Source organism: Delphinapterus leucas, chromosome 7, assembly GCF_059928025.1.
Source record: "Delphinapterus leucas isolate spDelLeu-1000000601 "Yukka" chromosome 7, BTC_Dleu_Yukka2, whole genome shotgun sequence".
Classification (NCBI taxonomy): Eukaryota; Metazoa; Chordata; class Mammalia; order Artiodactyla; family Monodontidae; genus Delphinapterus; species Delphinapterus leucas.
The window spans coordinates 5,759,821-5,785,651 of record NC_143135.1 but is presented as its reverse complement, the minus strand read 5'-3'; the positions used below and the strand labels follow the sequence as shown (position 1 = coordinate 5,785,651).

Sequence of the window (25,831 nt, the reverse complement as noted above, 5' to 3'; positions counted from 1 at the left end):
AGGTTGCTTTCAGCCCCCAAATCCCAGAGGGTAGATGATCCAGAAACTACTGCTGCCTCAGCACACTTGCTCCCCACCTGAGATCCTCTCCCCTCTTCCCACCCCACCCCAGATCCTACAGATCCCCTCAGAAGCCCCCCCAGGTACCCACCAAGCCTGCTCTCCTGGTAACTGAGCCCACAGCACGTGGCACCTTCCCCCCCCCCCCCCGCACACTCCAGCCCCTCTTAATGCGTGCGTGCCTCCCTGCCAGACTGCGCGGGCAGGGAGGGACTCGTCCCCCTGTTCCCGGAAGATGGAAGATCGCCCACACCTGGCACTGTGCCTAGCATCCAGCGGGGGCGTCATATCTCCTGAATGATTCATTCATTCCTTTTGAGAGAAAGCAGGACCCCTAAGTGGTTAAGAGTATGGGCTTTAAAGTCACATAGACCTAGGTTCAAGTCTTGGTTCTGACCCTTGGCTCTGTGACCTTGGGAAGGTCATTTCACCTCTCTGAACCTGTTTCCTCCTGTAAAAAAAAACGGAGTGACCACTGACACCATTAAGTCATTGTGAGGATTAACTGAGATGATGTTGGCCTACCATTCAGAGAAGCGGAAACCTCCCACCTCCTGTTTCCTGATCGGTTCCTAGGAGGTGCACAGTATCCAGCCCGTTTTACAGAAAAATAAACTGAGGCCTAACAGGGGAACAGGATAACCCGGGGTGCGGCAGCTGGGGCTAGAACCCAAGCCTGCTGACTCCGTGCCCAGTGCTCCGCCAGCCTCTCGAAGCTCGCGGTGAGCACGTTCCCATCCCCCATCCCCACTCATCCTGGGCCAGGGAGTGAGGGGATGGCTTCTGCCTCGGACGACCCCCTGGGATCCGGGGAGCGCTTGGGGATCTTCGGCTTGGACCCCGGAAGCGCCGCGCAACTCCCGGGAGCGGAGACAGCGCTCGGGTTTGTCACTTTAAAGAGGGAGCGGGCGGGCGAGCGCGAGGGAGCGCGCGGCGGGATCCTGGGAGCGTGCCCGGACTGCGGCGCAGCTCGCGACTGCCGCCCCGGCCCGGCCGAGCCCCCGGACCGCGCCGCGCTCCTCCCAGGCGGGCGCGGGGAGACACTGCAGGCTTGGCTCCGCCGGCTACGGCCGGGCTTGGCGCCGGTGCGTGCGCGCTGCGGGAGGCCGGCCGGGAGCCGGAGCCCAAGCCGGAGCCGGAGCGCAAACCGGAGCCGGAGCTGGAGCGGCGGCCCCTCCGCGGAGCCGGGGTGAGTACGCGCCCTTCACGCAGATGCACGCAGTGCCCCTCCCAGCGCCGGGGACCCCCGGGCTCCAAGCTCCCCTCTCGTCTGCACACCCGCGCCGCGCTTGCACACGCAAGCCCGGCACAGCGCACGCCGGGCGCCCTTCCCCGGCCCTGCCACTCCATGCACTGCGCATCGCATCGTGCCCCGCACGCCCGCCCCGCGTGTGCACACACGCGGCTCACCAGGCCATTTACACGCCTCCCCGGCGCCCGCGCTGCACGCACGCCCCTCACACACACAGCGCCCTGATTGTCCCCACTTTCCCGGCCCCGCCTCACACCCTCTTCCCGGCTCCCGGGTCAGCCCCCCACACTCCGGTCCCCATGTATCCTGGGGGTTACCGCGGCATGGGTGCTGGGTTTTCAGGAAATGCCCCATGTCGCACCCCATTGCCAGGAAGCCCTGGGAGGCCAAGAGGATCCTCAGCCTCTGTCTGGTGTCACCAGCACGGGTGGGGAGCTTTCCAGGGTCTCCCAGCCAACCTTTGATGCCACTGCTCTTTGGGAGAGGAAGCTTGCCCATCTCAGGGCCTTGGGGCTGTAGAGTTGAGCTGAAGAAGGGGGAACTGGGTCCAAACATGGGGACCTGGAGCCAGGCCTGTGGGTGGAGGAGCCCTGAGCACGCCCTCCTAGTGACCCCTCTTTCATGGGCTGCAGAGGGACTGGGTGCCCCCTCCTCAGCCAGTGAGGCCACCCTCCCCCACAAAGAGCCTGGGAAACCTGCACCCTGGAATGTTAGCCTCTTCTCTGAGCCAGGGGGTGGGTGACAGGTTTGGAGAGTGGCAGGAGCTATGCATCCTACTAGAAATGGGGAAACAGGCTCAGAGAGGGCAGGAGACTCACCCAAATTAACACAGCCAGTCTGGAGAAGGGTCAAGACCCAAGCCCCTGGCCTCCCCACCCTGAAATCTGAAGCCTTTCCAAACAGCTTGGGAGAGAGGGGGCTCCCAGCCTGGGGTTCAACCTTGGACTCTGCCTCTTGTCAGCTCTGGTGACTATGGACAAGTGTTTTCCTGCACCTCAGTTTTCTTACCAGTACAATGGGAAGAGTATCAGCCCCCTCAGAGGGCAGCAGGGAGGATTTGCCGAAATAACACCTGGCGAGTCCTTGGTACAGTGCTCAGCACATAGTAGGTGCCCAGTTAATGCCAGCTACCACCGTCCTCGCCAGTCTGTACTGTGGTTTTTGTGGGCTTTTGGGGGGATGGTAGCAGGATGTGGTTATTCCAGGAAGTGGGAGCACTTGAAAAGGATCTCAAAGCTAACGCTCCTAAAGAGGCTCCCAGCCTGGAAGGTCGAGGGCTCCCCTGTACCACCCCCTGATCCTTCCCATTGCCTGCTGGCCTCAGGGTGAGGGTAGGGGGAGCCAAAAGCTTGCTAGCCAGAGATGTGACATGGGGACACTAAGCAAGGAAATGGGGTGAGGGGGAGCAGAGACGTGGGGACCCTCTCTGCCGCAGAAGCACCAAATTCCTAGAAAGCCATTTCTTGATAAGCCCAGGAGGCCTCGACTGTGGTCAGATTCCAGTAAGGCCCGTGGCAGTTCCTCCCACCCATCTCCACCCCCGAAAGGCCTGGTCAGGAGGTGGCATGGTGGCCAAGAGCCCAGGCCCAGATGCATTGTACCCGGGAGTCAGTCCCAGTATTGCTACTCATATGCCGAGTGACTCCATCCCCGCCTTCCTAATCTGTAAAAGGGGGATCCGTTTATCCATTCAGTCATCAGATCTATATCGTGTTCACACTAGGAGCCAGGCACTACGCTGGGCATTTAGCATGAATTATGTCTAATTCTTACAGCAATAGGTACGTATTGCCGGGTAGGTATGGTTAAGCCAGCATTTGAACCCAGAGCTGTTTTCAATGAGCAAGCGCCATGCAATTTAGGATTTGGGGCCAGAATGAATAGATGGAGTGAGGAAGGGTGCCAGGAAGGGGCTCAGATGAAGGTTTGGGGCAGCTCTGACCCACCCCTGCTGTGCCCCGTTTCCTGTGTGTCAGAAATGCAGGGAAGCTCTGGTCGGAGGCTGCCCTGGCCTCCGATGTGCCTTGTCAGCATCCTGTTCCAAGCTGAAGCTGCAGCCCCTCTACCTGGCAAACCTCCAGGCTGCCAGTGGGAGTCTGCTGAGGTTGTCAGTACTGGGTGAGATGGAGTCAGGGGGTCTCAGGGATAGAAAGTAAAGCCATTAAGAAGAGCGCTTGCTGCAGAGCCAGATCTGGCTCGGTCTCAGCTCTCCGCTTACTGGCTGGGTGACCCTGGGCAAATTCACTGCCCTTCCCTGAGCCTCACTTTCCTCCTCTGTGGAGTGGGGATAATAACAGGATTTGCCCCCTAGGGGTCTTGGGCGAGGCCATGGGGAAGACGTACATGAAGTCCTTTGCACAGGGGCTGTGGCTACTAATAGAAGAGGTGCTGGATGGGGTGGCAGGCCCAGCTCTACCACTGCTGGCTGTCCGGCTTTGGGCAAGTCACTTAACCTTTCTGAACCTCCCCTAGCTCATCCAAAGGCCTGCTTACCAGGCTCATGAATAGAGATGCTTCCAGGGGCCAGCAGGTTCTGGAAGTGAATGGAAGGGTAGCAGGTGCCAGACCGGAAGAGCAGATGCCCCGTCTGAGGGACAGAGCCTACTCAGCTCCAGCTCTGGCTGTTGGGGGTGGGGGGTGGGGGTGGCAGGGTATACAGACCCACTGTTCCCAAATCTTACTTTTAACGGGAAGCTGGAAATCTATCCTTTTTTTTTTTTTAAGAAATCCATTTTTTAATGGGAAATTTCCCAATTTTTAAATGTTGGTAACTCACTTTAAGACAAATATAACACATCTGCAGGCTGGCAGTGCTGCCCACACAATTCCACTGCTCAAAGTAGGGGTTCAGGGGCCTTTCGGACCATTGCCAGGCGAGGAAGCACAGCAGCTAAGATTTGCCAAAAAGCCCCACTGCACTTCTCATTCCTCCCTCCTGACACCCTGATAAGGCCATCGTAAGCCCCGTTTTACAGAGGGGGCAGATCTGGGGTTCAGAGCTGTGCTCAGGCTGCCGCCCCATCCCAGGAACCTCGACATCTCCCCCAAGTTCTCTCTTCCCTCCTCTCAGGCAGATGTGCTTTGGCTTCTCCCGTTCCCAGGGCACATCTGCGGGACCTTCTGGCCTGGGTGAGCCTAGAGTCATTCACACCTTCACTGAAAGCACAGCTCCCAGGGTGTTGTGATGAGGGGAGGGGGAAAGGTAGGCAGTGTGGGAGTCTGGGGTCTGAGCTGGACCAGCCTTGGCGAGATGGGGGCCCCTCGACAGCCAGAGGTCTGATACATGGGGGCCCCTCGACAGCCAGAGGTCTGATGCAGCAGGTATGGGGTTCTGTCCCCAGCCACAGGAACTTGCCGCAGGGGTGTACCCAGCCCACCCACTCTAGTGTGCTGCTGGCATGGGCTGTCCCCGTGCAGGAAGTCAGCCTGTGCTAGAGAAACAGGAAAGAAAGCTGATGGCATGATCAGATTCCCAGCAAGGCAGAGGCAGACTGGGACATGTGTGTTCATGTTAACATGTGTGTTTTGGTGTATCCAGCCTCCCTTCTGCCACGAAGTAGGGCCACCTTGGGCTTGTACACAGTGCCTAATTTGGCCTGCGGGTTCTCAGGCAACTTTTGAATCCATATGCCGCCCACCCCCCCCCCCCGAACCCCCCACCCCCACCCCGCAGTAAGGCACAGGGGTTAGGGAGCGTGGAAACACGTGACCTGGGTTGAACAGTTTCTTAGCTGTGTAGCCTGGGGCAAATGACTTTACCTCCTTGCCTCATGACTCTCTTCCACAAACCAGAGATAGTAATAGCACCTACCTCAAGGGGCTGTTAGAGGTAGGTAATATATGAGGTAATATACATGCAAAGTGCTTAGGGCTTGGTAAGGGCTGCTTAGCAAGGTACTTATGATCTCAGCAGGTCCCAGCAATGAGCTTCCACTTGAATTGGCATGGGTGAAGCCAGTCCAGGTTAGCGCCTCCCTCCCATCACCATGACAACCCACATCTCACTGTGGGAGCTGGGGCATCCTCAGGGGAGCTGGGAGCAAGGAGCTGTCTGTGCACCTGGCAGGGCTTTGCCCCAGGGCCCTGTTCCGCCCTGCTTCTCGAGGCCTCCTGTCCTGGGACCTACGGCACTCCCACATGTGCCGGATAACCCTGTCTGGATCAAGGCACCCCAGCTTCTTGACTCCAGAGCTACAAACTGGGGAGAGCCCCAGGATTCTAGAAAATGCTCACCCCCTGATTTGACCCCAGTCCCAAAGGGAGCCCACACAATCCTTCGAGGAGTTGCAAACAGGCTAGCCACCATCCAGGACCCTTTTCCTCTCTACCCAGTAGTGTTTACATTTTAGTGAGTTGGTTGCAACATTTAAAAATCAAGAAACTGCATGTTAAAAAATACTGGTATCTGGCTTTTCAGAAGATCCAGCCAGGCTGGATTGGGGTTCCCGCGGGAACAGAAAAGCAGTTGCCCTTGGGTGGATGGACACTCTGCCAGTCTCCCCCGCCACCGCCCCGTGTACCCCATCTTACCTGTTTATAACCACCTCTCTGAACCGCGAGGGAACGCAGAGGTTAGCGTGGGGGCCGTCCTGTCCTCCGTGTCCCTTGAGCTGAGATCCATACAGCTCATCCTAGCCTCCCTTTTTCAACCCCCCACCCCATTTAGAACATGTCTGGGAGCCAGTTTACTTCTTAGCAACAAAAATAATAAACCTGTAAGCAGTTGCCTGGGCAGGTAATGGCTTGTATGAGCTTCTAGACCTTTCTAGAACAACTTAAACCTTCAAACCTCTCAAACCTTCAGTGGTTCATAAAACTTGGGAGCGGAGGGTGGGGAGGAAACCCTCCCAAGCAGAGAAAGAACTGATAATAGAATATTGTAGAAATGCAGCATTTCGGGTCCAATTTAAACAAAAGCATTTGAAGTCAGCCTTAGGGAACACCCTGAGGGGCCACTCTAAGGAGTAACAGAGTTGCTGCTGGTCAGCCTGTTGTTGGTAGGACGGAAGTGAAGCAGGGTTGCCAGATTTAGCAAGTACAAATACGGGATGCCAGCAACTTTTGAGCTTCAGATAAACAGTGGATAATATTTCAGTATAAGCATGTCCCATGCGATATTTGGACATACTTCTACTAAAAACGAATCCAAAATTCACGTTTCACTGGGTGTGTTGTGTTTTTGTGTTTGGCAACCCTGAAATGAGGTCTCAGAGTGCTTGAAAAGAGCTTTAAACACCATTTTTTAAAAATGCTATTTTAGGGACTTTCCTGACGGTCCAGCGGTTAGGACTCCGCACTTCCACTGCGGAGGGCCCAGGTTCGATCCTTGGTCAGGTAACTAAGATCCTGCATGCCACGCAGCACAGCCAAAAAATAAAAATGAAAGAATAAAAAAAACACTACTTTTGCCCAGGCCCCCTCCACCTGAGTGTGAGCTGGATGATGGGCACCTGGGCCATAGCGGGGGGTGGGGTTGATGACCCTCTGAAGCCCCCTCCACTGACTCTCCTCTCCCTTCCAGTCTCAGCCCCTGCGGTGGGCGTCATGGCCGTGGACGTGGCAGAATACCACCTGAGCGGTGAGTCCCCGCGGCAAACGTGCCATCTCACAGGACCCTCCCACCGGGCCTGGGGTGGGGGATGTCAGTGGGACACCAGTCACGGCCCTGTTTTACTGGTAAGGACTGTCAGTGAGTTGCCCAAGATCACACAGCCTTGGGGACGCCGGGTTGGGGCCAGTCTGAGGTCTCTTCGTCTTTCTGCTCCGGTGGAAGGACTTGAGGGGATCGCCCAGGAGGCCCATGTGCTGCTACTCCCTAAGATCGAGCCTGTCATGTGGAATCCACTCCCCTGGGGCCACTCCTGGAGCCAAAGGCGAGGAAACCCAGGAAGGTCGATGTTAGATCCACAGGACATTAAACTCAGAGGTCGCCCAGTCCAGGGATGGCAGCTCCCACCTTCTCCTCGTGTGTGCCCCTGCAGGCACTGAGCTTGGGACCGGCCTCAAGACACCAGACACACTCCAGCTGACGATGGATGGTGTCAGAACTGAAGTACCCTCGCCATCTTTTCTCCTTACGTTCCCCTCCCCATTTACAGGTGGGAGAAGGCAGGCTCAGCAAAGGAAAGGGACAGTGACTAAGTAAGTAACAGGGTCAGGACATGGGCCCAGGTCCCCTGACTCCTAGGCCGGTGCTCCCCATCACTCCAGCTCCTCCCCTAGCTCAGACCCCAGCCAGCCCAGGGCTGAGCTGAAGGACAAGGGGGAACCACCTTTCCCAACTCCCAGCCAGGAATTTTCACTTTTCACCTGCAGGTTCACAGGTCTTGGTCCAGGCCCTGGCGTGGCCTTCAGTAAGTGATGAAACCTCTCTGAGCCTCCACTTACTCATCTGTAAAATGGGGGCAATGCGGCCTGCCTCAGGGACTGCTGGGAAGTTTCAATGAGCTAACATGTGTGAAGTGCCCAACAGTTTGAACACAGCTCTCTCCGACCTCCGGGACTTTGCACATACTGTTCCCTTCCCTTGGGAACTGCCTCTGCCTGGCTAAGGCCTTGAGACTGGTGTGGAGATTTTGAGCACAGATCTGGAGCCAGATTGTCTGGCAGCGAATAGCTCCTCTATCTCTCAGCTTCATCGTCTGTAAAATGGGGATAATAATAGAACCTTCCTCACAGGGTGGTTCTGAGGACTCAGTGGGTTAGTATACATGAAGTGTTTGGAACAGAGCCTGGCGAATGGAAAATAGTAAGGGAACAATTATTACTAAGATTCCTCCTTCCTCATTTCTGGTCTCAGCTCAGATCTCACTTCCCTGGGGAATTCTTCTCATACCTTCCAGAGGCTGGTACGCAATAAAATGAGTAAATAAATGAGCATTAACGGTCATTTCATGTCAGCTTGCTGGGGTTTTTCCTTTCGTGTCCCTGGTCCTGCCCCCCTTTTATGCCAGCCAGGGTGCTGGCTTCAGGCCCTCAGCCCCTGGATCCTCACTCTCAGGGGAGCCTGGTGCTGCTTTGCCACTTTGCTGTGCCCATCGCCTATGCGGACGCTGTGCCCGGGCCCTGGCCCGCCCCCTGGCAGCACCCAAGCCCCTGTGAGCTGGCTGGGGCTGTGTGTGTGTCTAGGTGGGAGCCCCCCCGCCCCCCCCCGCACATGCACTTCACTCTCCAGGCACCAGGTACGTTCCCATCCCATCCCCTATTCGCCAGACTCCCAGGACTTCCTGAGAGCCTGGCCAGGTCTTGGCCCTGGGCCCCCGGTAGCTCTTTGTTGTGGTTTTATTTATCCCACAATTTACATTCTCGCAACAGAAGTCAGGAGTAAACAGGTTTGCTCGCCGTCCCTCCATCCGCATCTCTGGCTCCTCCCATCCCTCCCTGGTCCGCCCAGCCCTTGCCCATACGCTGCGTGAGTTTTACAGCAAAATCATGTGCTTATACCATGTTGGGGATTGTTTTTTGTGTTTTTTTTTTTGCCTCTTAACAATGCCTGAAACGATTCTCTGCATTGCCACGGTGACATCCTGATGACCTCAACTGCCATTCTCAAAGCCCAGTGACAGCCCCTCCTGAGGCAGCACCACCGGCACCCTTGCTTGGACCTTCAGGCTGCTTCCAGATTTCTGCTGTTATAAATACAGACTCGATGACTCACTCCAGACATAAAACTTGTTGGGATTTTTCCCTTAGAATCAATTCCTTGGGGGTAGAACCACTGGATGGGGATGTTTTTGGTGTCATCTCCTCTTTCTGGATGAGGAGACTGGAGCCAGGGAGGTGAGGTGGCCTCAGGGAGCCAAAGCACCTGCACCACGCTCTCCATTTCTCACCCCTGTGGCCTTGAGCCCATAAATATTGGGGTGGCCAAAAAGTTCGTTCGGGTGTGGATGGATGCTGGGCCCGAAGACCGGAACGAACTTTTTGGCCAACCCAACAGATGTGTTCTTTAACTGCTATCTGCCTCAGTTCTCCTCTAGAAAGTGGAGGTAGGGAACTCGTAGGGTGCTAAGTGCTGCGTAAATGCCCGGGCTGAAGGCTGGGCCCTGCCCTTCTCCGGGGTGAGCAAGTATGGTAGATTCTGGCTGGAGCTGGCTGGGCTCAACAGAGCAGGGCCCGGCTGGGGCCTCCCATTGCTGGATGATTCCTCCCTACGCAGGCTTTGGGGAGCAGTGGCAGTGGCCCCTCCATCCCCAAATGCCCCCTTCCCTCTCTCTCACTGGGTGCTCTGAACGCTCTGAGCTTTGCACACCCTCCTCTTCCTTCCGTAAACTCCTGGTGCCTGGTGCCTTGGCCGGCACACTTCTTGCTACTCTTGCATATCCCAGCTTAGGCATCCCTCTTTGGGAAGCCCTCCTGGGCTGTTCTCATCACGACCCCCATCACTCTTTTGTCTATTTATCTGCCCACCCCACCCACTAGACTATGAGCCACTTATTAAGGACAGGGACTAGGCCTGGGGCTGACCCTCTCCGCAGGGTGCTCACACATAGTAGGTGCTCAGTGGCTGTGTGATGAGAAATCTCCACCCTGAAACACCCTCCCCACATCTCTCCACCCTGCTGCTAGGGAACCGTGCTGGGTGGAGGCCGGGTGGGGCAGTGGTTTTTACCCCTGCTTGCTCTGGAATCTGGCCGCCAGTGTTGGGATCCCAGGGCCATCCCTTCTTAGCTCTGTGACCTTGGGCAAGTTCTTGTGTGTCTCAGTTTCCCCATTTGAATCGAGTATAGAGGCAACACTGAGAATGGTTTAGAGAATTATATTTGCCAACAGTGCGATCTTCTGCAAAACGAATCCTACTGTGTCTCATTGGCTTCTTTTGGGAATGCAGAGCCAGGGTTTCCCAGAAGAGTGACTTAACATTTATGGTTCTGCCGTGGGCCAAGCTCTGTGCTAGGTGAGGACTTACCCAACACAGTTGAGGGGGTAGTTAATTACTGTTTGGGGACAGTGAGGCTCAGATAAGTGAGGTTATTAAAACATCCGTGGACAGAACGCATTTGAGCCTCTGGATTTGTCCCCAAGCCCTGCCCAGCCTACGGCCACCTCTCACTTCTGGCTGAGTTTTTTGTTTGTTTGCTTTTTGGTAACAGCTTTATCAAGATAAAACTCACATGCCGTAAGTTCACTCACTTAAAGTGTACAATTCAGTGGGCTTCAGTATATTGAGCAACCATCAGCACAATCAACTTTTAGAATATATTCATCACCCCAAAAATAAACCCCATACTCCACATTTCCCCTACTCCCCCCAACCCCTGGCAGCCCCTGACAATCACTAACCTACTTTCTGTCTGTATAGATTTGCCTCTTTTGGACATTTCATAGAAATAGCATCATACAACATATGGTCTTGGGGCACTGGCTTCTTTCACTTAGCTTGATGTTTTCAAGGTTCATCCACGTTATAACGTGTATCATTTCATTCCTTTTTATTGCTGAATAATATTCCATTGTATGGATGTACTACATTTTATTTTCCCGTTCATCAATTGATGGACATTGGATTGTTTTAGATGAGGTCTGAGGCAAAAAGGGGGTCATTTCTTTTTCTCCCCCAAGTTCCCTTCCACTTTCCTCAGATCCCAACAGGCTGCATTGATTATCTGGAAGCAGAAGTCCTCTGAAGGTAGAGAGAACTCAAAGAGGCAAGAAAAACCCCATCTGGGGCTTCCCTGGTGGCACAGTGGTTAAGAATCCGCCTGCCAAAGCAAGGGACATGGGTTCGAACCCTAGTCCGGGAAGATCCCACATGCCGCAGAGCAACTAAGCCCGTGAGCCACAACTACTGAGCCCGCATGCTTAGAGCCCGTGCTCTGCAACAAGAGAAGCCACCACAATGAGAAGCCTGTGCACTGCAACGAAGAGCAGCCCCTGCTCACCTCAACTAGAGAAAAGCCCCTGTGCAGCAACAAAGACCCAGTGCAGCCAAAAATAAAATAAATTAATTAAAAAAAAAACCCTACCTGTTTAAAGCCTAAGGAATATTTAACCATTGTTCACAGCTCTTCATCTGCTCTACCCAAGTGTCACTCCTGATAGTAATGTATGTTTTTGTGGAAAGGAGCTAAAAGCAGATATCGGAGGGTGTATAGCTTGTTCAACACTGGATCCCCCGCACCCAGCACAGAACCTGACATAGTAGACACTCAATAAATACTTTTTCAATGAGTAAGCAAATCAGTGCTGAACTACAGGCTCACCGGGTGGGAATGTGTAACAACTGAGGGGTCCTAGTGCCCATTAACGAGAGACTGCTCTGCTCTTGCCTTGCAGTCATCAAGAGACCCCCTGACTGGGAAGTGGGTGTCTATGCTGCCGGGGCCCTGGCACTGCTGGGAATTGCAGCTGTGAGCCTGTGGAAGCTCTGGACGTCGGGGAGCTTCCCCAGCCCCTCCCCGTTCCCAAACTACGACTACAGGTACCTTCAGCAGAAGTATGGTGAGAACTACACAGAGGCCCGGCAGAAGGTGAGGCTTCTGTTCTCATGGGTGCACACTGGACTGCACACCCCATGCCCCAACCGTCCACTCTCAGGACTGGCCCCCACTCCCTCCCCACCTCACTCCCTCCTGGTTAATTTCCTCCTGCGAACAGAGACCCTTGTCCTCCTCCACATTCCAGCATAGCCCAGTGCTAGGTAATCCATGAATACTTGGCGAATGAATGAATGCTTTCAATTTAAAACACCATCCTGTGAAAATTACAGGAAAATAAAAATAAGAAGAAAAACCTCCCCAAATGTCACCACCCAGAGGCAAGCAACTGTGAATTGTCTTCAAACTATTAACATTTTGATTTATTTCTTTCCAATATTTTAAATCTAGGCCCCTCCCCGCCCCAGTATTTTTTCCATGCATAGTTTTTACACAATGGGTGTCATCTCTACAGAGAATTTTATACCCTACCCTTTTCATCTCACGTAAAACGGAAGCACTTTCTCATGTTGTTGATTGTAAACATTATTTTAATGGCTGCCTAAGATTCCTTTTTATGTATGTGCCATGGTTTACTAAATGCCACTATAAATAATGCAGTAAATGGTTTACATGTAAAACTTTGTCTTCATTTGGGATTACGTACTTTGAATGAATGCCCAGATGTGAAACTACTGTATCAGGGAGTATAAACATTTTTAGGGCTCTCTATATATTGCTAAATGCTTCATCACTTAACATTGGCAGAGAATTTTTCTAACATCATGTAGAGTTCCAGAGAGCACAGCCAGAATCTGTTACCAGATAAAGGTCCCACATGCTCGCTCATTTGGGGTTTTGGAAGGAATTATCTCACGCTCAGTTGGAGGGACTGTAAATTGGAACAACTTTTCCAAAGAGCATTTTGGAAACATGTATCAAAAGCTTTCAAAAGGATTATGTCCTCAGGACTTCCCTGGTGGCACAGTGGTTAAGAATCCGCCTGCCAATGCAGGGGACACAGGTTCGATCCCCAGTCTGGGAAGATCCCACGTGCCGTGGAACAACTAAGCCCGTGCGCCACAACTACTGCCTGTGCTCTAGAGCCCGAGAGCCACAACTACTGAGCCCATGTGCCACAACGACTGAAGTCACATGCCTAAAGCCCGTGCTCCACAAGAGAAGCCACCGCGATGAGAAGCCCACACACCGCAACAAAGAGTAACCCCCACTCGCAGCAACTAGAGAAAGCCTGTGCACAGCAACGAAGACCCAACACAGCCAAAAATAAAAAATAAATAAAATAGATTAAAAAAAAAAAAAAAAGGACTATGTCCTCTAAGTCAAGATTTTAAGAAAGCTATTCAAGGGGCTTACCTGGAGGTCCAGTGGTTAAGACTCTGCACTTCCACTGCAGGGGGCACGGGTTCGTTCCCTAGTTAGGGAGCTAGGATCCTGCATGCCGCGCAGCGCGGCCAAAAAAAAAAAGGAAAGCTATTCAATGCTGCATTGTTTATATTTGTGAAAAATTAAAAACAATATAAACGTCCAACTGTAGGGGAATAGTAAAATAAACTATGGCGATCCACTCAATGGCAAATTAAGGGGACTGTTAAAAATTATGGTAATGAAGATTATGTACCAACATGGGAAATGCTTACAGTACAAAGGTTTTTGTTTTCTCAAATCCCAAGGTCAATTGACAGAAAAGAAAAATTTGAATATTAGTGTTATCCAACTTGAAAGCTTCCTCATGTGGTAGACATTTTTGTAAACTTCCTTTGAGGCTGCTCTGTCATGTAGTGAGTATCTGTACTCTAGTTTTCTTACCCGTTCCCCTTCTGCTGGACACATAGATTGCTAACTATTTTTCCTTTTTATAAACATCACTGCAGTGAACATCTTTATGTATGAAACTCAGTCCATATAAATAAACATTTTGAGAAAAAGCTCTCTTACCTCCTGGTTAGGGAGAGAAAACTGACATGAAATAACAATAAAGAAGGACCTTCCTAACTAAGGCATGCCCTGTTTTTGCAAAAGGGGAACTTGGAGGTGCCTTGCATGAACAGGGCTTACCGTATCTCTTTGCTGTCTCTTCGAGACCATGCCTATTGCCCTTTCGATGCCCCCATGTCCCTTTTTCTCACCCCCAGAGAATGCCTGCCTGGAATGCCCAGCGGGCCAGCACTAGGGGGCCACCCAGTCGCAAAGGCAGCCTCAGCATTGAGGACACCTTTGAGAGCATCAGCGAGCTGGGACCCCTGGAGCTGATGGGCCGTGAGCTGGACCTGGCCCCCTACGGGACCCTCCGAAAATCCCAGTCGGCCGACTCCCTGAACTCCATCTCCTCCGTGAGCAACACCTTCGGGCAGGACTTCACGCTGGGCCAGGTGGAGGTGAGCATGGACTACGATGCCGCCTCCCACACCCTCCACGTGGCTGTGCTGCAGGGCAAGGACCTCCTGGAGCGGGAGGAAGCCAGCTTCGAGTCCTGCTTCATGCGCGTCAGCCTGCTGCCGGATGAGCAGATCGTGGGCATTTCCCGGGTAAGTGGGGGCTGGGAGGGCGGGGCAGCCGTGTGCCCGGGGCTCTCAGGAGTCCTGCCCAGGCAGGCAGGGGTGCAGGGCCAGGCAGAATCTGAGGATGGCGCTAGAGAGCAGATTTGGATGCTGATCCCAGAGCAGAAGGTGCTGGCTGTAGGGAGGACAGAACTGGGAGTCTGGGGCCTCCACCTGCAGGCTCCCATTGTGTGCAGTTCTCAGCAGTCCTGCCACATGAATCCAGTGTGTGGTAATTGTCCATTTGTCAATTGTGTCAACTTGGGGACCTGGCAGGGAAGGGATGACAAGCTCATGTTGGCTAATTTGGGGACAGCTTAATAACAGGACTGTTATAATGCTGTGGGGGGGGGCGACCTCAGGGATGGCGTGGTACCCTGGCCTGAGGGGATGAGGGGAACGCGAGGTTACCTAAAGACCAGTGTATGCAGAGGGCCACCTTGATAGGCGCTGTGCCCTTTGGTCAAGAGGCGCCGTCTGCTCGCAGCGATCCTGCCGAGAAGGACCTGGAGGAATAAGCACCCCGACCTCCCTCCGACCTCTGGTTTCCCTCCAGTGACCCCTACTGGCTGACCCCACCGGAAGCCAGAGGCCTAGGGAGCCTGTTGATGCAGCCCATGGAGGTCAGCTCCTGGGGCCGAAAGCAGGGGGGAGGGTGCAGAATAAGCCGGGAGGGGCAAGGAGAGGGACCCAGCACACCCCCCAGGATACCCCTCCATGATCCGCCCCCCCTTGCTGAGAGAGAGAGAGGTCTACGTGAGACAACCTGCTGCCCAGCACCAGCGGTCGAGGTCAGCCCAGCACGGGCTGTGACCAGGGCAGGAGGATCCTGCGGTCAAGTGGCTCTGGCTCCTCAGAGACCCACCCGTGTCCAGTCCTGTTTCCTGTGCTGAAATCGTCTGCCCCTCAGAGGTGGAGACCGTCATTCCTCTCCTGCCCCACCCTGCCCCCCTCACTCTAGGTGGGTCTAGAACCAACCACCAGGGCGTACGTAGGGCCGAGAAGGGGAGGCCAGCTTCAGAGAGGCAGCCCAGTGGGTGGTTAGGCGCAGGACCCTGGAGCCTGATTGCCTGGGTTCGAATCCTGGTTCCCTACTTCCTAGAAGTGTGACTTTGGGTGAGTCACTTAAGCACTCTGTGGCTCAGTTTTCCCATCTGTCAAGTGAGCATCAGAGTGCTTCAGGACGTGCAAAATCCTTAGCCCAGTCCTTGGTAAGCGCTCAATGGATTGTCGTCTGTCAGGACCATGAAGTGTTCCTGTTGAGTCCAGATCCACGCTGCCCGTGGCCTCAGCTGCCTGGAGGACCTGGGCGGCTCTGGACACATCCCTTGAGGCAGCACGTTGACAGCAGCCACCACGGCCTGATGTATGCTGAGAACCTGGTTCACGGAGCCCAACGCATCTGCGACCCTCTCATTAGCCCCAGTGATGGGGGATGGATTGAGGGCATCTTATAGATGAGGAAACTGAGGCTCAGGAAAGTGCTTTGCCCACGACAACCCCAGCAAGTGAGCAGGAGATCCAGGACTCCACCCCAGGGGTCTCCATGTGCTCATAAAGTGCAACGTACAGAGAATGGATCGTCAGGGAGCCTGCGCTCCTATGGGCAGGGGACAGTCAAGGGGCTAATTTGGCCAGAGGAAGGAATTTAGGGCCAAAGATCGTGAAAAGCCTGAGTGTCAGGGTCAGGATCAGGAGGTGGGCTTTATCCCAGGAAGGAAGGGTCGCCCTTGGCTCTCAAGCAGGTGATTGGGTAGAGGGTGTAGCTCCCAGGGCGCAAGGTAAGAAGAGGCTTTTCCAGCCCAGACAGTGGCCGAAGAGTGCAGCTCAGGGCATCTGGAGGTACCGACAGATTTATTCCCAAGAATGCAGGCTTCTTAGCATCACAGCCCAGCCACTCCCAGTGAGTGGGTGGCTGCCCCCAGGTTGGGCAGCCCCCCGGCATCAGGCGAGGTGCCAGGGATGAGATCTCCTCTCAAAATATCGCCAGGCAGTGACCAAAGCAGCCCCCCACGGAAGGGGGATCAGTGCCCACAAGTGCACCTTCCCAGAGGGCCCACCCACGGCTTCCTGGGAAGAGGCCAGTGGCGCCCACCAGGCAAGACTAGGCTTAGAAACAGAGTCTGCCCAGCCTTGCCTCGTCATTCCATCGGTCCATCCACCCCATAACGTTCAGAGAGTCCTAGGCCAGGCCCCATGCGGGATGGGACATCAGTGACTCTCAACTTCACAGACAGTTATCCCTATTCACTGCATGCCTGGCCCAGGGCTGGACTTGAACACGTGCAAGAAGTGTGGCCAGCTCAGCCGGCACATCGCAAGGGTCCTATGGACCCATGGGCACTGAGGATGGGAATTAGTTGGGGTCAGCTTGTGGAATCTTCGAATGCCAGGCCACTGGATTGGCCACCACTGAGAAGAGGACAGGGGGCTTTTATATCATCAGGGCTGAGCCACCAAAGGAAGGATTGGCATTGCAGTGTGGGGACAGCAGAGCCAAGACGCTAGCCCAGGTCTCCAGACACCCCATCCAGTGCTCACTCCCTGCCATGGCCTCGCAGGCATCCGGCTGCCGCCTCCTCCCCAGCTTTGGACCTCCTTCCACTGCTCTTTCTCTCTGCAGATCCAGAGGAACTCCTACTCCGTCTTCTTCGACGAGAAGTTCTCCATCCCCCTGGACCCTGCAGCCCTGGAGGAGAAGAGCCTGCGGTTTTCCGTGTTTGGCATCGATGAAGATGAGCGGAATGTGAGCACAGGGGTGGTGGAGCTGAAGCTTTCTGTGCCTGACCTCCCGCTGCAGCCCTTCGGCGGCTGGCTCTACCTACAGGACCAGAACAAGGTAAGCCCTCCCACCTGCCTGTGCCTGAGGACAGCGCCATATGTACGCTTCAGAGGAGGGAATCCACTGTCCTCGCAACAGCCTGAACACCAACATCTTTAGGAGATTAGAGAAAGAGCTGAGCCACACTCAAGGAAACTCAGTTTACTGCATGCAAATGAAAGGCACCCTGACCACTGTTTACAGCCCTTCTACTGCTCCTACCACCAAACCTTTAGAAGCTCTACTCCTGTAGAGCTTCTGTTAGGAAAGTACTCCTCTGGCCCTCAGGTGAGTTATTTCAGACAGAGGCCAAGCTGCAGTTTACTGTCGTAAATGTAGCAGTGCTTAGGGAGCATCACTGTTATTTAAGCAAATGATCTACTAATTCCAGTCCACCTGGACCTGTAAGTGCTACTACCGGAGAATGTTTTCTCTGGTCTGGAATGAGGGAACATAACTGCATTTTGTTGCTGCATTTGACAGGCAACCTCTGGCCTTCCTTCCAAGGCAGGACCCGTACCCGGTACAAGGCAGGGATGATGCTGTGGAGCGGGAGAGGGGTCCCTTTCTCAATCCCACCAGCCTGGTGCCCTGGTGTAAGGGCCCCCAAGAGCAGCAGCTTCTCAGTGGAGAAGGAAGCCTCTGCCTTTCCCTGGGCCCCTCAAGTGCAGGGGCAGAAGCCCTCTGAGTCACCCGCCTGTCCTCCAGGCCGCCGACGCTGTGGGTGAGATCCTGCTGTCCCTCAGCTACCTCCCAACGGCCGAGCGTCTTACAGTGGTCGTGGTGAAAGCCAAGAATCTCATCTGGACCAACGACAAGACCACAGCGGGTAAGGCCCTCCTGGCTGCCTGGCTCCTCCGTGGGGCAGGTGGGAGCCATGGCCCAGCTGCTAAGCCCTGGGCACCTGGAGGCATCAGCAGGTGTAGGGCACAGTGCCAGGCCCCCCACCCCTGGCTTTGGCTGGGCTCAGGAGCCATGCACAGTGGGAAGATTAATCTAGCTGGGGAAACATGGGAACCACAGAGGCTGGCAGGGAGCCCCTGTGGGGGAGGGATGGGAGTCTGAGAGCAGGAGGCTGGGGCACTGGTATGAAAACAAGGTAGGCGTTTCCCAGAGGCTGGACTGCATCCCAGATCCCAAACGGGGACCAGGGCCACCGAGATGGTGTGGGTGCCAGGCAGGACCTGATGCGTCATGTCTGCAGGAGCCTCAGCCCCGAGAAACTGAAAACTGAGGGCTGCAGGAGGCTGACTGGGAGCCTGGGGGACCCGGGTCCAGGCAGGTGCAGCAAGGACACCCAGTGGGTGGTAAGTGACGAGCAGGCAGCGACTCGTTATTCCAGAGCTGCATGTCCTTGAGTCAGGCTCCACTGAGCAGGCGCCGGGTGACTCGGGGCTGACATCTGCGTTTGGGCCATTTATAGAATGAAAACTGGTGGGTCTGCTGAGCTCCCCAGAGCCTCACGTGAGGGGAGCACCCGTGCGGCCTGGTGGGCCGGCTGCCAGAGTCCAAAGCCCAGCTCTTCTCCTGACTCGCGCGTGAGCCTCAGTTTTCTCATCTGTAAAATGGGAACGCAATAAAGGACTGATGGCAGGACTGCAGGAGAGAGTGGCCGGTGAGCCGCTGTGACCGGGCAGGTCTATGCCAAGTGAGTGTCGCACTGGCTCTCACCCCCACCCCCCTCCCCGCCCACAGACCCCTTCGTCAAGGTGTACCTGCTGCAGGATGGGAGGAAGATGAGCAAAAAGAAGACGGCTGTGAAGAGGGACGACCCTAACCCAGTGTTCAATGAAGCCATGATCTTCTCAGTGCCAGCCATCGTGCTCCAGGTGAGGGGGGATGGCGCAGGGGGTGGGCCCCTCTATCCCGTCCAGTCTATCTCCTCAGAGCTCCTGCAGGGGGTGATGGTTTGCCTTAAGGCATCACCTTTCTAGTCGAGAAGCGTGTATTGAGCACCTACTAGGTACCAGCCCTCTGGTGGGTGCTGGGGACATGGGAATTGCTTCCTTGGCGCTCACAAGGGACAGGCAGGGAAGTCTCCAGACAATCCCCATCCACTAAGAGCGTGCCAGACCTTGGCAGTCAGGGGAGGCCTCTGCAGGTGGGGGTAGCTAAGCTGAGATCTGTGGGAAGACAGTTCCTGGTGGAGGGAGCTGCAAAGGACTAGGGATGAGCCAGGACTGACCCAACGCCCAGAGCTCTGGCCCTAAATCTCCTGAGGTCCTGCCTACAGAGGCCCTGTGGAGCTCCCCAGAACCCCACTGGCCTTCAGCAGGCGATGTGCCCCAGGGAGACCCCCTCCCAGCACAGATATCACAGGCCAAGGGTGGGAGGACTGCAGAGGATGTGCCCTGGGCGACAGAAGTGGCCCAGCTTGCATGCCTCAGAGGATGGGGAGCTCACCACCTTCCCTCACTCCCTCCTTCCATCCTTGGGCATTCCTGACCACGTGAGAAAGTCCTTTTGTGCCTTGAGCCAAAACTTGCCCCTTGGCCCTGGGGCTGTACAGAAACCCCCTAATCTCCCCTCTTGGGATAGCCGGCCTGAATTTGAAAGCCCAGAACTCTGCCGCACTCTGGGTGTTCGGAATCCAAAAAAACATCTCAGCATCCCTGGTTGGTCCTGCCTTGCCACCCTCACGGGACAGGCCACCCATCTGCCCCCTGCTTCCCTGGGTGTTCTAGTGCCACTACTCCTACTCTGCAGCCTCCCAGGGCGAGACACTTCTTGGGACCGGAGGTGGGGGGAGGGGAGGGGGAGGGGGGAGGGGAAGGAGAGAAGTCAGGCTGGGTTCCAGTCTCAGCTTCACCACTTTGATCTCAAGCAAGTTCTTTCCCTTCCTGTTATGAGTCCAACATATGATTATCTCAGGATTAACAACAGACATCTATAATGCTCTGATGGTGTGCAGGCACTGTTCTAAGTGCTTTACACGTTTTAACTCATTTTGTTCCCAGAACAGGTGGGAACTATGATTATCACCATTTTACAGATGGGGAAACTGAGGTAGGAAGAGCCCAAGTCACTGCCCAAGGTCACGCAGCAAGGAAGTGGTGAGGCCAGCATTTACATCTGGGCTGTGAGGTTAGACAGGTCAGAGGTGAGGATTCACGGGGCCGTGCCTGGCACCCCGCTGGGGCCTGGGGGCCATGGGGGACCTCTGGCACTGCCCCTGCTCCCTAGCACCCATGTCACTTCCTCCCCAGGACCTGTCTCTCCGTGTGACGGTAGCTGAGAGCAGCAGTGATGGCCGTGGGGACAACGTAGGCCATGTCATCATTGGGCCGTCGGCCAGTGGCATGGGCACCACGCACTGGAACCAGATGCTGGCCACGCTGCGCAGGCCCGTGTCCATGTGGCACCCTGTCCGGCGAAACTAGCAGCCAGGGCAGGGCCCGGGTGGGCACCGGAGCCCGGCGTGAACTCAGCTCCAACACCCTTCTCTGTAGTCTGGCTGGAACCATTGAACGCTGGGGTCCCCCGGTGGAGTCCCCAAGAGCCATCTTGGTCCCTCTATCCAGGCTGCGGTGGAGGAACAGGCCTGGCTGGATGTCTAGGGACCCAGGGTTGTCTCCCACTGAGGACCAGCCGTGGCTGGGCCAGGGCCCGGGGAGGGCAGCCAGGCATTGGCCCGCTGTGCTCCCATTTTGAGCTCCCCAACAGGCCTGTCCCTTGGCCTTGGCGGGGCCTTGGCCTCTCAGAGCTCCCCACATCCCATCCCTGCTGGGAGGCCACGCACAAGGACCATGAGTCTTGGAGGCCAGGTGCTGTGCAAGGCACAGGCTGGAGTGACACGAACAAGGCACAGCCCCTAGGACGTCGGGAAGACAAGATCCCCTTGCCCTGGTGATCTGCTCTTTGCGGATGGCGGCCCCTCCACGTAGACCTGGGGAGGGCTCTGGGGCCGGGGAGCGCGGGGACAAGATGGGAGCTGCGCTGTGAGGGTCAGGGAAAGAACTGAATGTCCCAGGCCAGTGGCCCGTCCGCAGCATGGCAGGGTAAGAACATCCCTGTCACAAACGCAGTTCTCACCCTACTGCCGTGGACACAAGGGCCTGTCTCTGGGCAGGAGGAGAGACCGAGGGACCAGGCCAATCAGTGGCCCTCAGGCCATGTGGGATGCTGGGTCATCCTCTATGAAATAGAACTGTAACCCTTATAAGGCCCAGGGGTCCAAAGAGTCCCAGAGCCAGGTCCTTGTGTTCAGGTATTGGCTCCACGGCGTTTGTTGGTGCCCCTTCAGGCCAGGCCCTGCGGGGAAGAGAGATGCCTCAGCCTCTCGGGGGGGGCTGGTGGGCAATGGCGCGGCAGAATACAGACTGCCGAGGGGCATGGGAGAGGCCTCTGTGGGCAGCAGGCACCTGGGAGGACATAGTGGAGCCCGAGGCCTTGGGCTGGGCTTTGCAGGAAGGGGCGACCTGAGTGGTGACCGTGAGGGGAAGTTGAGGGGGTCAGGATGGAGTTGGGGGGGGCAGGCTTGAATGCCAGCGGGGAGGATGGCTCTGGAGCCTGGTTCAGACCCCCAGGACACCAGCTGCCGAAGGCTGATTCCAGAAGCAGACCCCGAGATTCGCAGGCAAGGGGTTTATTGGGGGAGAGCCCTCAGGAGAACCCTGTAAGGCAGAGAGGGAGCTTTGGGGCAAGCGAAGAAGCCGGCAGGTTGTAGCTTCAGTGGAGTCCCAACGGTGAGGGCTTGTGCGAATGGCACCCCAGAGGAGTCCTGCCCAGGAGCCAAGGGCTGGACCGTTACACACCCACAGGAGTCTTGGAGGAAAGGCGTGCATGGCCTTCTAGGTGTCACTGAGGCAGCTCCAAGCCGCCGAAGGCAGCCCCAGAGAAGCAGGCGCTGTGCGCCCCTTGCAGCTGAGGGGTGGGGGGCCCACCAGGTTACAGGGATGGGGGGAAGGGAGGTGAGAGGTAGGTCCTCAGGCTGGCTGCCTCTGGACCTGGTGGGCTACGGAGACCCAGGCCCAGCCAGTTACCCCCAGTGATGTCGGGGAGCCCAGGGTGGTCACGGGACCTGAGGCAGCGTGGTGGCTCTCCCCACCTGACACAGCTGCGGCCCGGTCCCGAGGCCGGGCTGCCCCACCGTGTGGCCAGCGCCAGGAGGTGTGCGCGGCCCAGGCCAGCCCAGGGCCGGGGGACACGCAGCTGGCGGGCCCCTGCCGCTAGGGAGAGCCCCCGCTCTTCCACCCCAGTGGCTCTGCTGTGCAGACCATTTACTCGCCTGCCTTCTCTTCCCCTTCCATCCCTCCCTCTAACTGCATGAAATGCTGACTGTGCACCCGGATGGGTGTGGTGGGGACCGAGTATGCTGACTGGAATAATTCTAGAACCAAAATAAAGCTGGGGCAGGAGGGAGGGGGCTTCCGGGGAGCCCTGCTCGCCCCAAATCACCTTTGTCTCCAGAAATCAGGGCCTCGGGCCTCGGTGCGGGTTGCTGTGAGCACACGTTCCCCTGCTGCTGGGCGCCCGGAGGAGCAGGAGGGTTCTGTCTGGCTGGGGAGACCGTCACAAGGACCAGTGCCACGAGGCTGCTGGGGAAGCTCTGAGAAGCGGTCCCAAGCCAGCCTGGTAGGGAGAATGCAGAAGGGAATATCAAGGAAGGCCGCCCAGTGGTGTCGCTGAGCTGTCTTCAGGGCGAGAGGGATAAGGCCAGAAAAGGGGGGTAAGACCAAAACAGCCTTCCTGGTTGTGGGAACAGCATGTAGAAAAGGGCAGGAGTGGACAAAAAGTTGGCCAATGCATCAACTTTGCTAAAGTTGGGGAGGATGGGGAGAAGGGAGCCCGGGGAAAGGCTTGGAGGGGAGGCGGGCCATGTGAGTTCAGTGAGTACTGCTGCCTGGCCTGCAACCCTGCAGACTTAGAGGTAGGTCTGTTGTTGGCTCCTTTTTTGCAGATGTAGAAACTGAAACTCAGAGAGGCTAGGTAACTAGCCCAAGATCACACAGCCAGAGCACCTCAGAGCTGGGATTTGAGCTCAAGCTGTTTGGCTCCTGAGCTCATGACTTAACTACTAGACCACAATGCCGCCTTCCCCAGCTTCTCGACAGTGGGTCCGAGGGGCAGCAGAGAAGCCCCTCTGGATCCCAGGCTGCTCTGGTTTTCCCCTCCCCTCCCCTGGAAGATCACAGCAAGCATGGAAGGAGGAGAATCTGGGTAGAAATTCTCAGGAGGCCTGCCCACCACAGGGCCTAAAGGAAGAGCTTCTGTGGAACACCACCCCCACCCCACGCAGAGCCCGGCAGACAGAGGTAACCAATAAGACAGGCCTTACAGGAGCCCAGGAAGGGTGGAAACCAGGGAAGGCTTCCTGGAGGAGATGGAGGCACCAGCCTCGCTGGGTGGCGAGGGCTGTGCAGGTGGAGAAGGGAGAGCAGCCTCAACGCAGGGAAACTGCCTATGCAAAGGTGTCACAGGTGTCTGGGGAGCCACGCAGCCAGCTGGGGCTGAGCTGGGGAAGCTTCATGTCCAGGGTGAGGCCGAAGGTCCTGGTCCTGCTGGCAGTGAGGCTCTGGGCAGGAGAAGTCAGAGGGAGGCAGGGAGGGGGGGCTGCTCTAAGCCGCTTTGAAGTGATGATGAGGGACATCAGCGAGTGCTGCTCTTGGTCAGTGAGGAGCATCCCGGCCGCCTTTAGCAGGGCCCAATCCACCGTACTCCCATCTCTTCCTGCCTCTTCCTCCCCTGCCACCCCACTCTTCTCCCCGCTCCTCCAGCCCCAGGCCCGTGGGCCTGCTTCAAGGGTCCCAAGCCCCCTCTGTCTGGGAGCCCTCAGGAATAGCCGAGTCCCACCCAAGAGGACAGGTATGGAGGTCCCTGTCCTGACAGTGGCAGTGGCGGTCCACGCCTGCGTGTGGGAGGAGCAGGGTGAGCCACAGCAGCTCGAAGCTTCACTTCCTCCCTCCTGCCTTGTCTATGCCTGCAGACACCTGAAGGGACAGACCAAACAACTAAAGGAACACTCAGACTGGGCCACGGGGCTCCCTCACTCTCCACCCCCTCCCACCCCGTCATCAACCTTCCCATCCCACCCAGAAGGGTCAATAATGGCGAGGCAGGGACAGGTGGCCTGCGGCCCCAGCCCTGAGCTCCAGTTAAATGGCAGACAGAGTTGGGTTGGTCTGGAGAGGCCAGACGGAAGGGAACTTGGGAGAAGAAGCCCTTCTGTGTTCCACCTGCCATAGGCTGGGTCTGCTGCTTACTTGCTGTGTGACAATTCCTTCCCTTCAAGAGCCTGTTTCCCCATCTGGAGAATGAGCGTATTAGTCAAGAAGGCCTCTAAAAGCACCCACATCCCCACTTATCAGCCGTGGGATCTTGGGCAAATTATCTAGCCCCTTTGTGCCTCAGTTTCCTCATTTGTCAGAGGAGGATAAGAATTATACATACTTCACAGGATGGAATTAAATGCCACATGCCAACTGACTGGCACACAGTGGGTGCTCAGTAAACGTGAGGTCAAGGCTTTGGGTGGAGGAGTTCTGGAGCTCTGGGATCTGGTGTTTGGGATGAAAGGGAGGGGAGGGGACATCGGGAGGGGACATCCCAGGAGGCATCGGGAGCAAAGAGTCTGTGTCCCCTTCCAAGGCATCCCAAGGGGCATGACTGGGCCTATGAAGTTCCACCCCCTCTGGCACCAACTCCAGGGTGCCTCCATGTCCCTCCACTCCTTCAACCATCCATAAACACTCCACACCCCAAGACAGGAACCCGAAGCAGAGCCGGCAGCCCCGGGTGATGACGGTGCAGGGAGCAGAGCGGCCACACGGGGGCAGCAGAGACCCGGCCCCGACAGCAGGGGATTCCGGCCTCAGGGAGAATGGGGGTGGGAGGTCAGAAAATGGGGCAGAGGGGCCAAGGCCAGGGGGGCCTTGGAGCAGATGGAGGCCGGAGGGTGGTCACCTGTCTACTGACCCGACACTCAGGTCATTAGCTGAATTCACTCATCCATGCAACTGTTGTTCCTTTGTTTCTTCAGTTTGTAAATGCTTTTGAGGCAGCCCATCTTCCTTCCTTTCTCTTTCCCTTGCTCCTTCATTTTCCTTCCTTTTCCTTGTCCAGCCAGTGAACTGGACATAACATCCTGAGCCACAGCTGGATGCCAGCCTGGGGCAGGCACTCCTGTCTGGGATACAGAGATGGGTGGGACTCGGCCCCTGCCCTGGAGGTGCTCAAGGCTTGGCTGGGGACTGGAAGATCCTGCCTGGCCACCTGCATCTGAAGGAGGGGATTCCACCTCAGGCCGAGGGCCTGGGGTCTGCAGGGCAGTGACCCGCTGAGCAGGGTGCTGAAGGACTCTGGACCTGGGACTGGTGGGGCCTCAAGGGGATGAGTCACCCGCAAGCTGGTAGTGACCAGCAGCCACAGAAAACAGTAAGACAGTTAACAGTACCCTGACCAGGCAGACTGTGACTTGGGCCGCCTCCCCACTCCAAAATAAACTCCAGGAAAACGGTGCCGTCCAGGGCCTGGCAATGTCTGAGATTTGGAGAAATTCCCTGCCAACCAAGGCAGATCTCCCCAGCCCAGTGACTAATCTCCCTCTCACAGAATCAGGAACGCAGAGCGGGAGCGAGGCTGGGTTTACCATCCGGAGACCTGGGTTGAAATCCTGGCTCTGGGTCGTGCTAGCCTGCCACAAGCCAATGCCTTTCTCTGAGCCTCAGCTCCCGATCACCCACTCTGCCCAGCTCACAGTCTGAGCACTAAATGAAATAATGCA

General features: G+C 56.2%; 1 protein-coding gene across 2 annotated transcripts; it reads left to right on the top strand.

Annotated features, from left to right (window-relative positions):
• The first annotated feature begins 996 nt into the window (after nt 1-996).
• On the top strand, nt 997-24,212 carry SYT12 (synaptotagmin 12). 2 transcript variants are annotated; one of them, XM_022591310.3, is made up of 8 exons: nt 997-1,249; nt 6,834-6,890; nt 11,588-11,781; nt 13,884-14,276; nt 16,912-17,127; nt 17,818-17,938; nt 18,805-18,938; nt 20,316-24,212. In XM_022591310.3, exons 2-8 carry the CDS (start codon nt 6,857-6,859, stop codon nt 20,487-20,489), a joined length of 1,266 nt encoding a protein of 421 aa, XP_022447018.1. In that variant the 5' UTR covers nt 997-1,249; nt 6,834-6,856; the 3' UTR covers nt 20,490-24,212. The 2 variants fall into 2 exon arrangements, with proteins under 2 accessions (XP_022447018.1, XP_089770555.1); XM_089914429.1 differs by lacking the exon at nt 997-1,249 and having other exon boundaries at nt 5,020-6,890.
• Nucleotides 24,213-25,831: the final 1,619 nt, after the last annotated feature.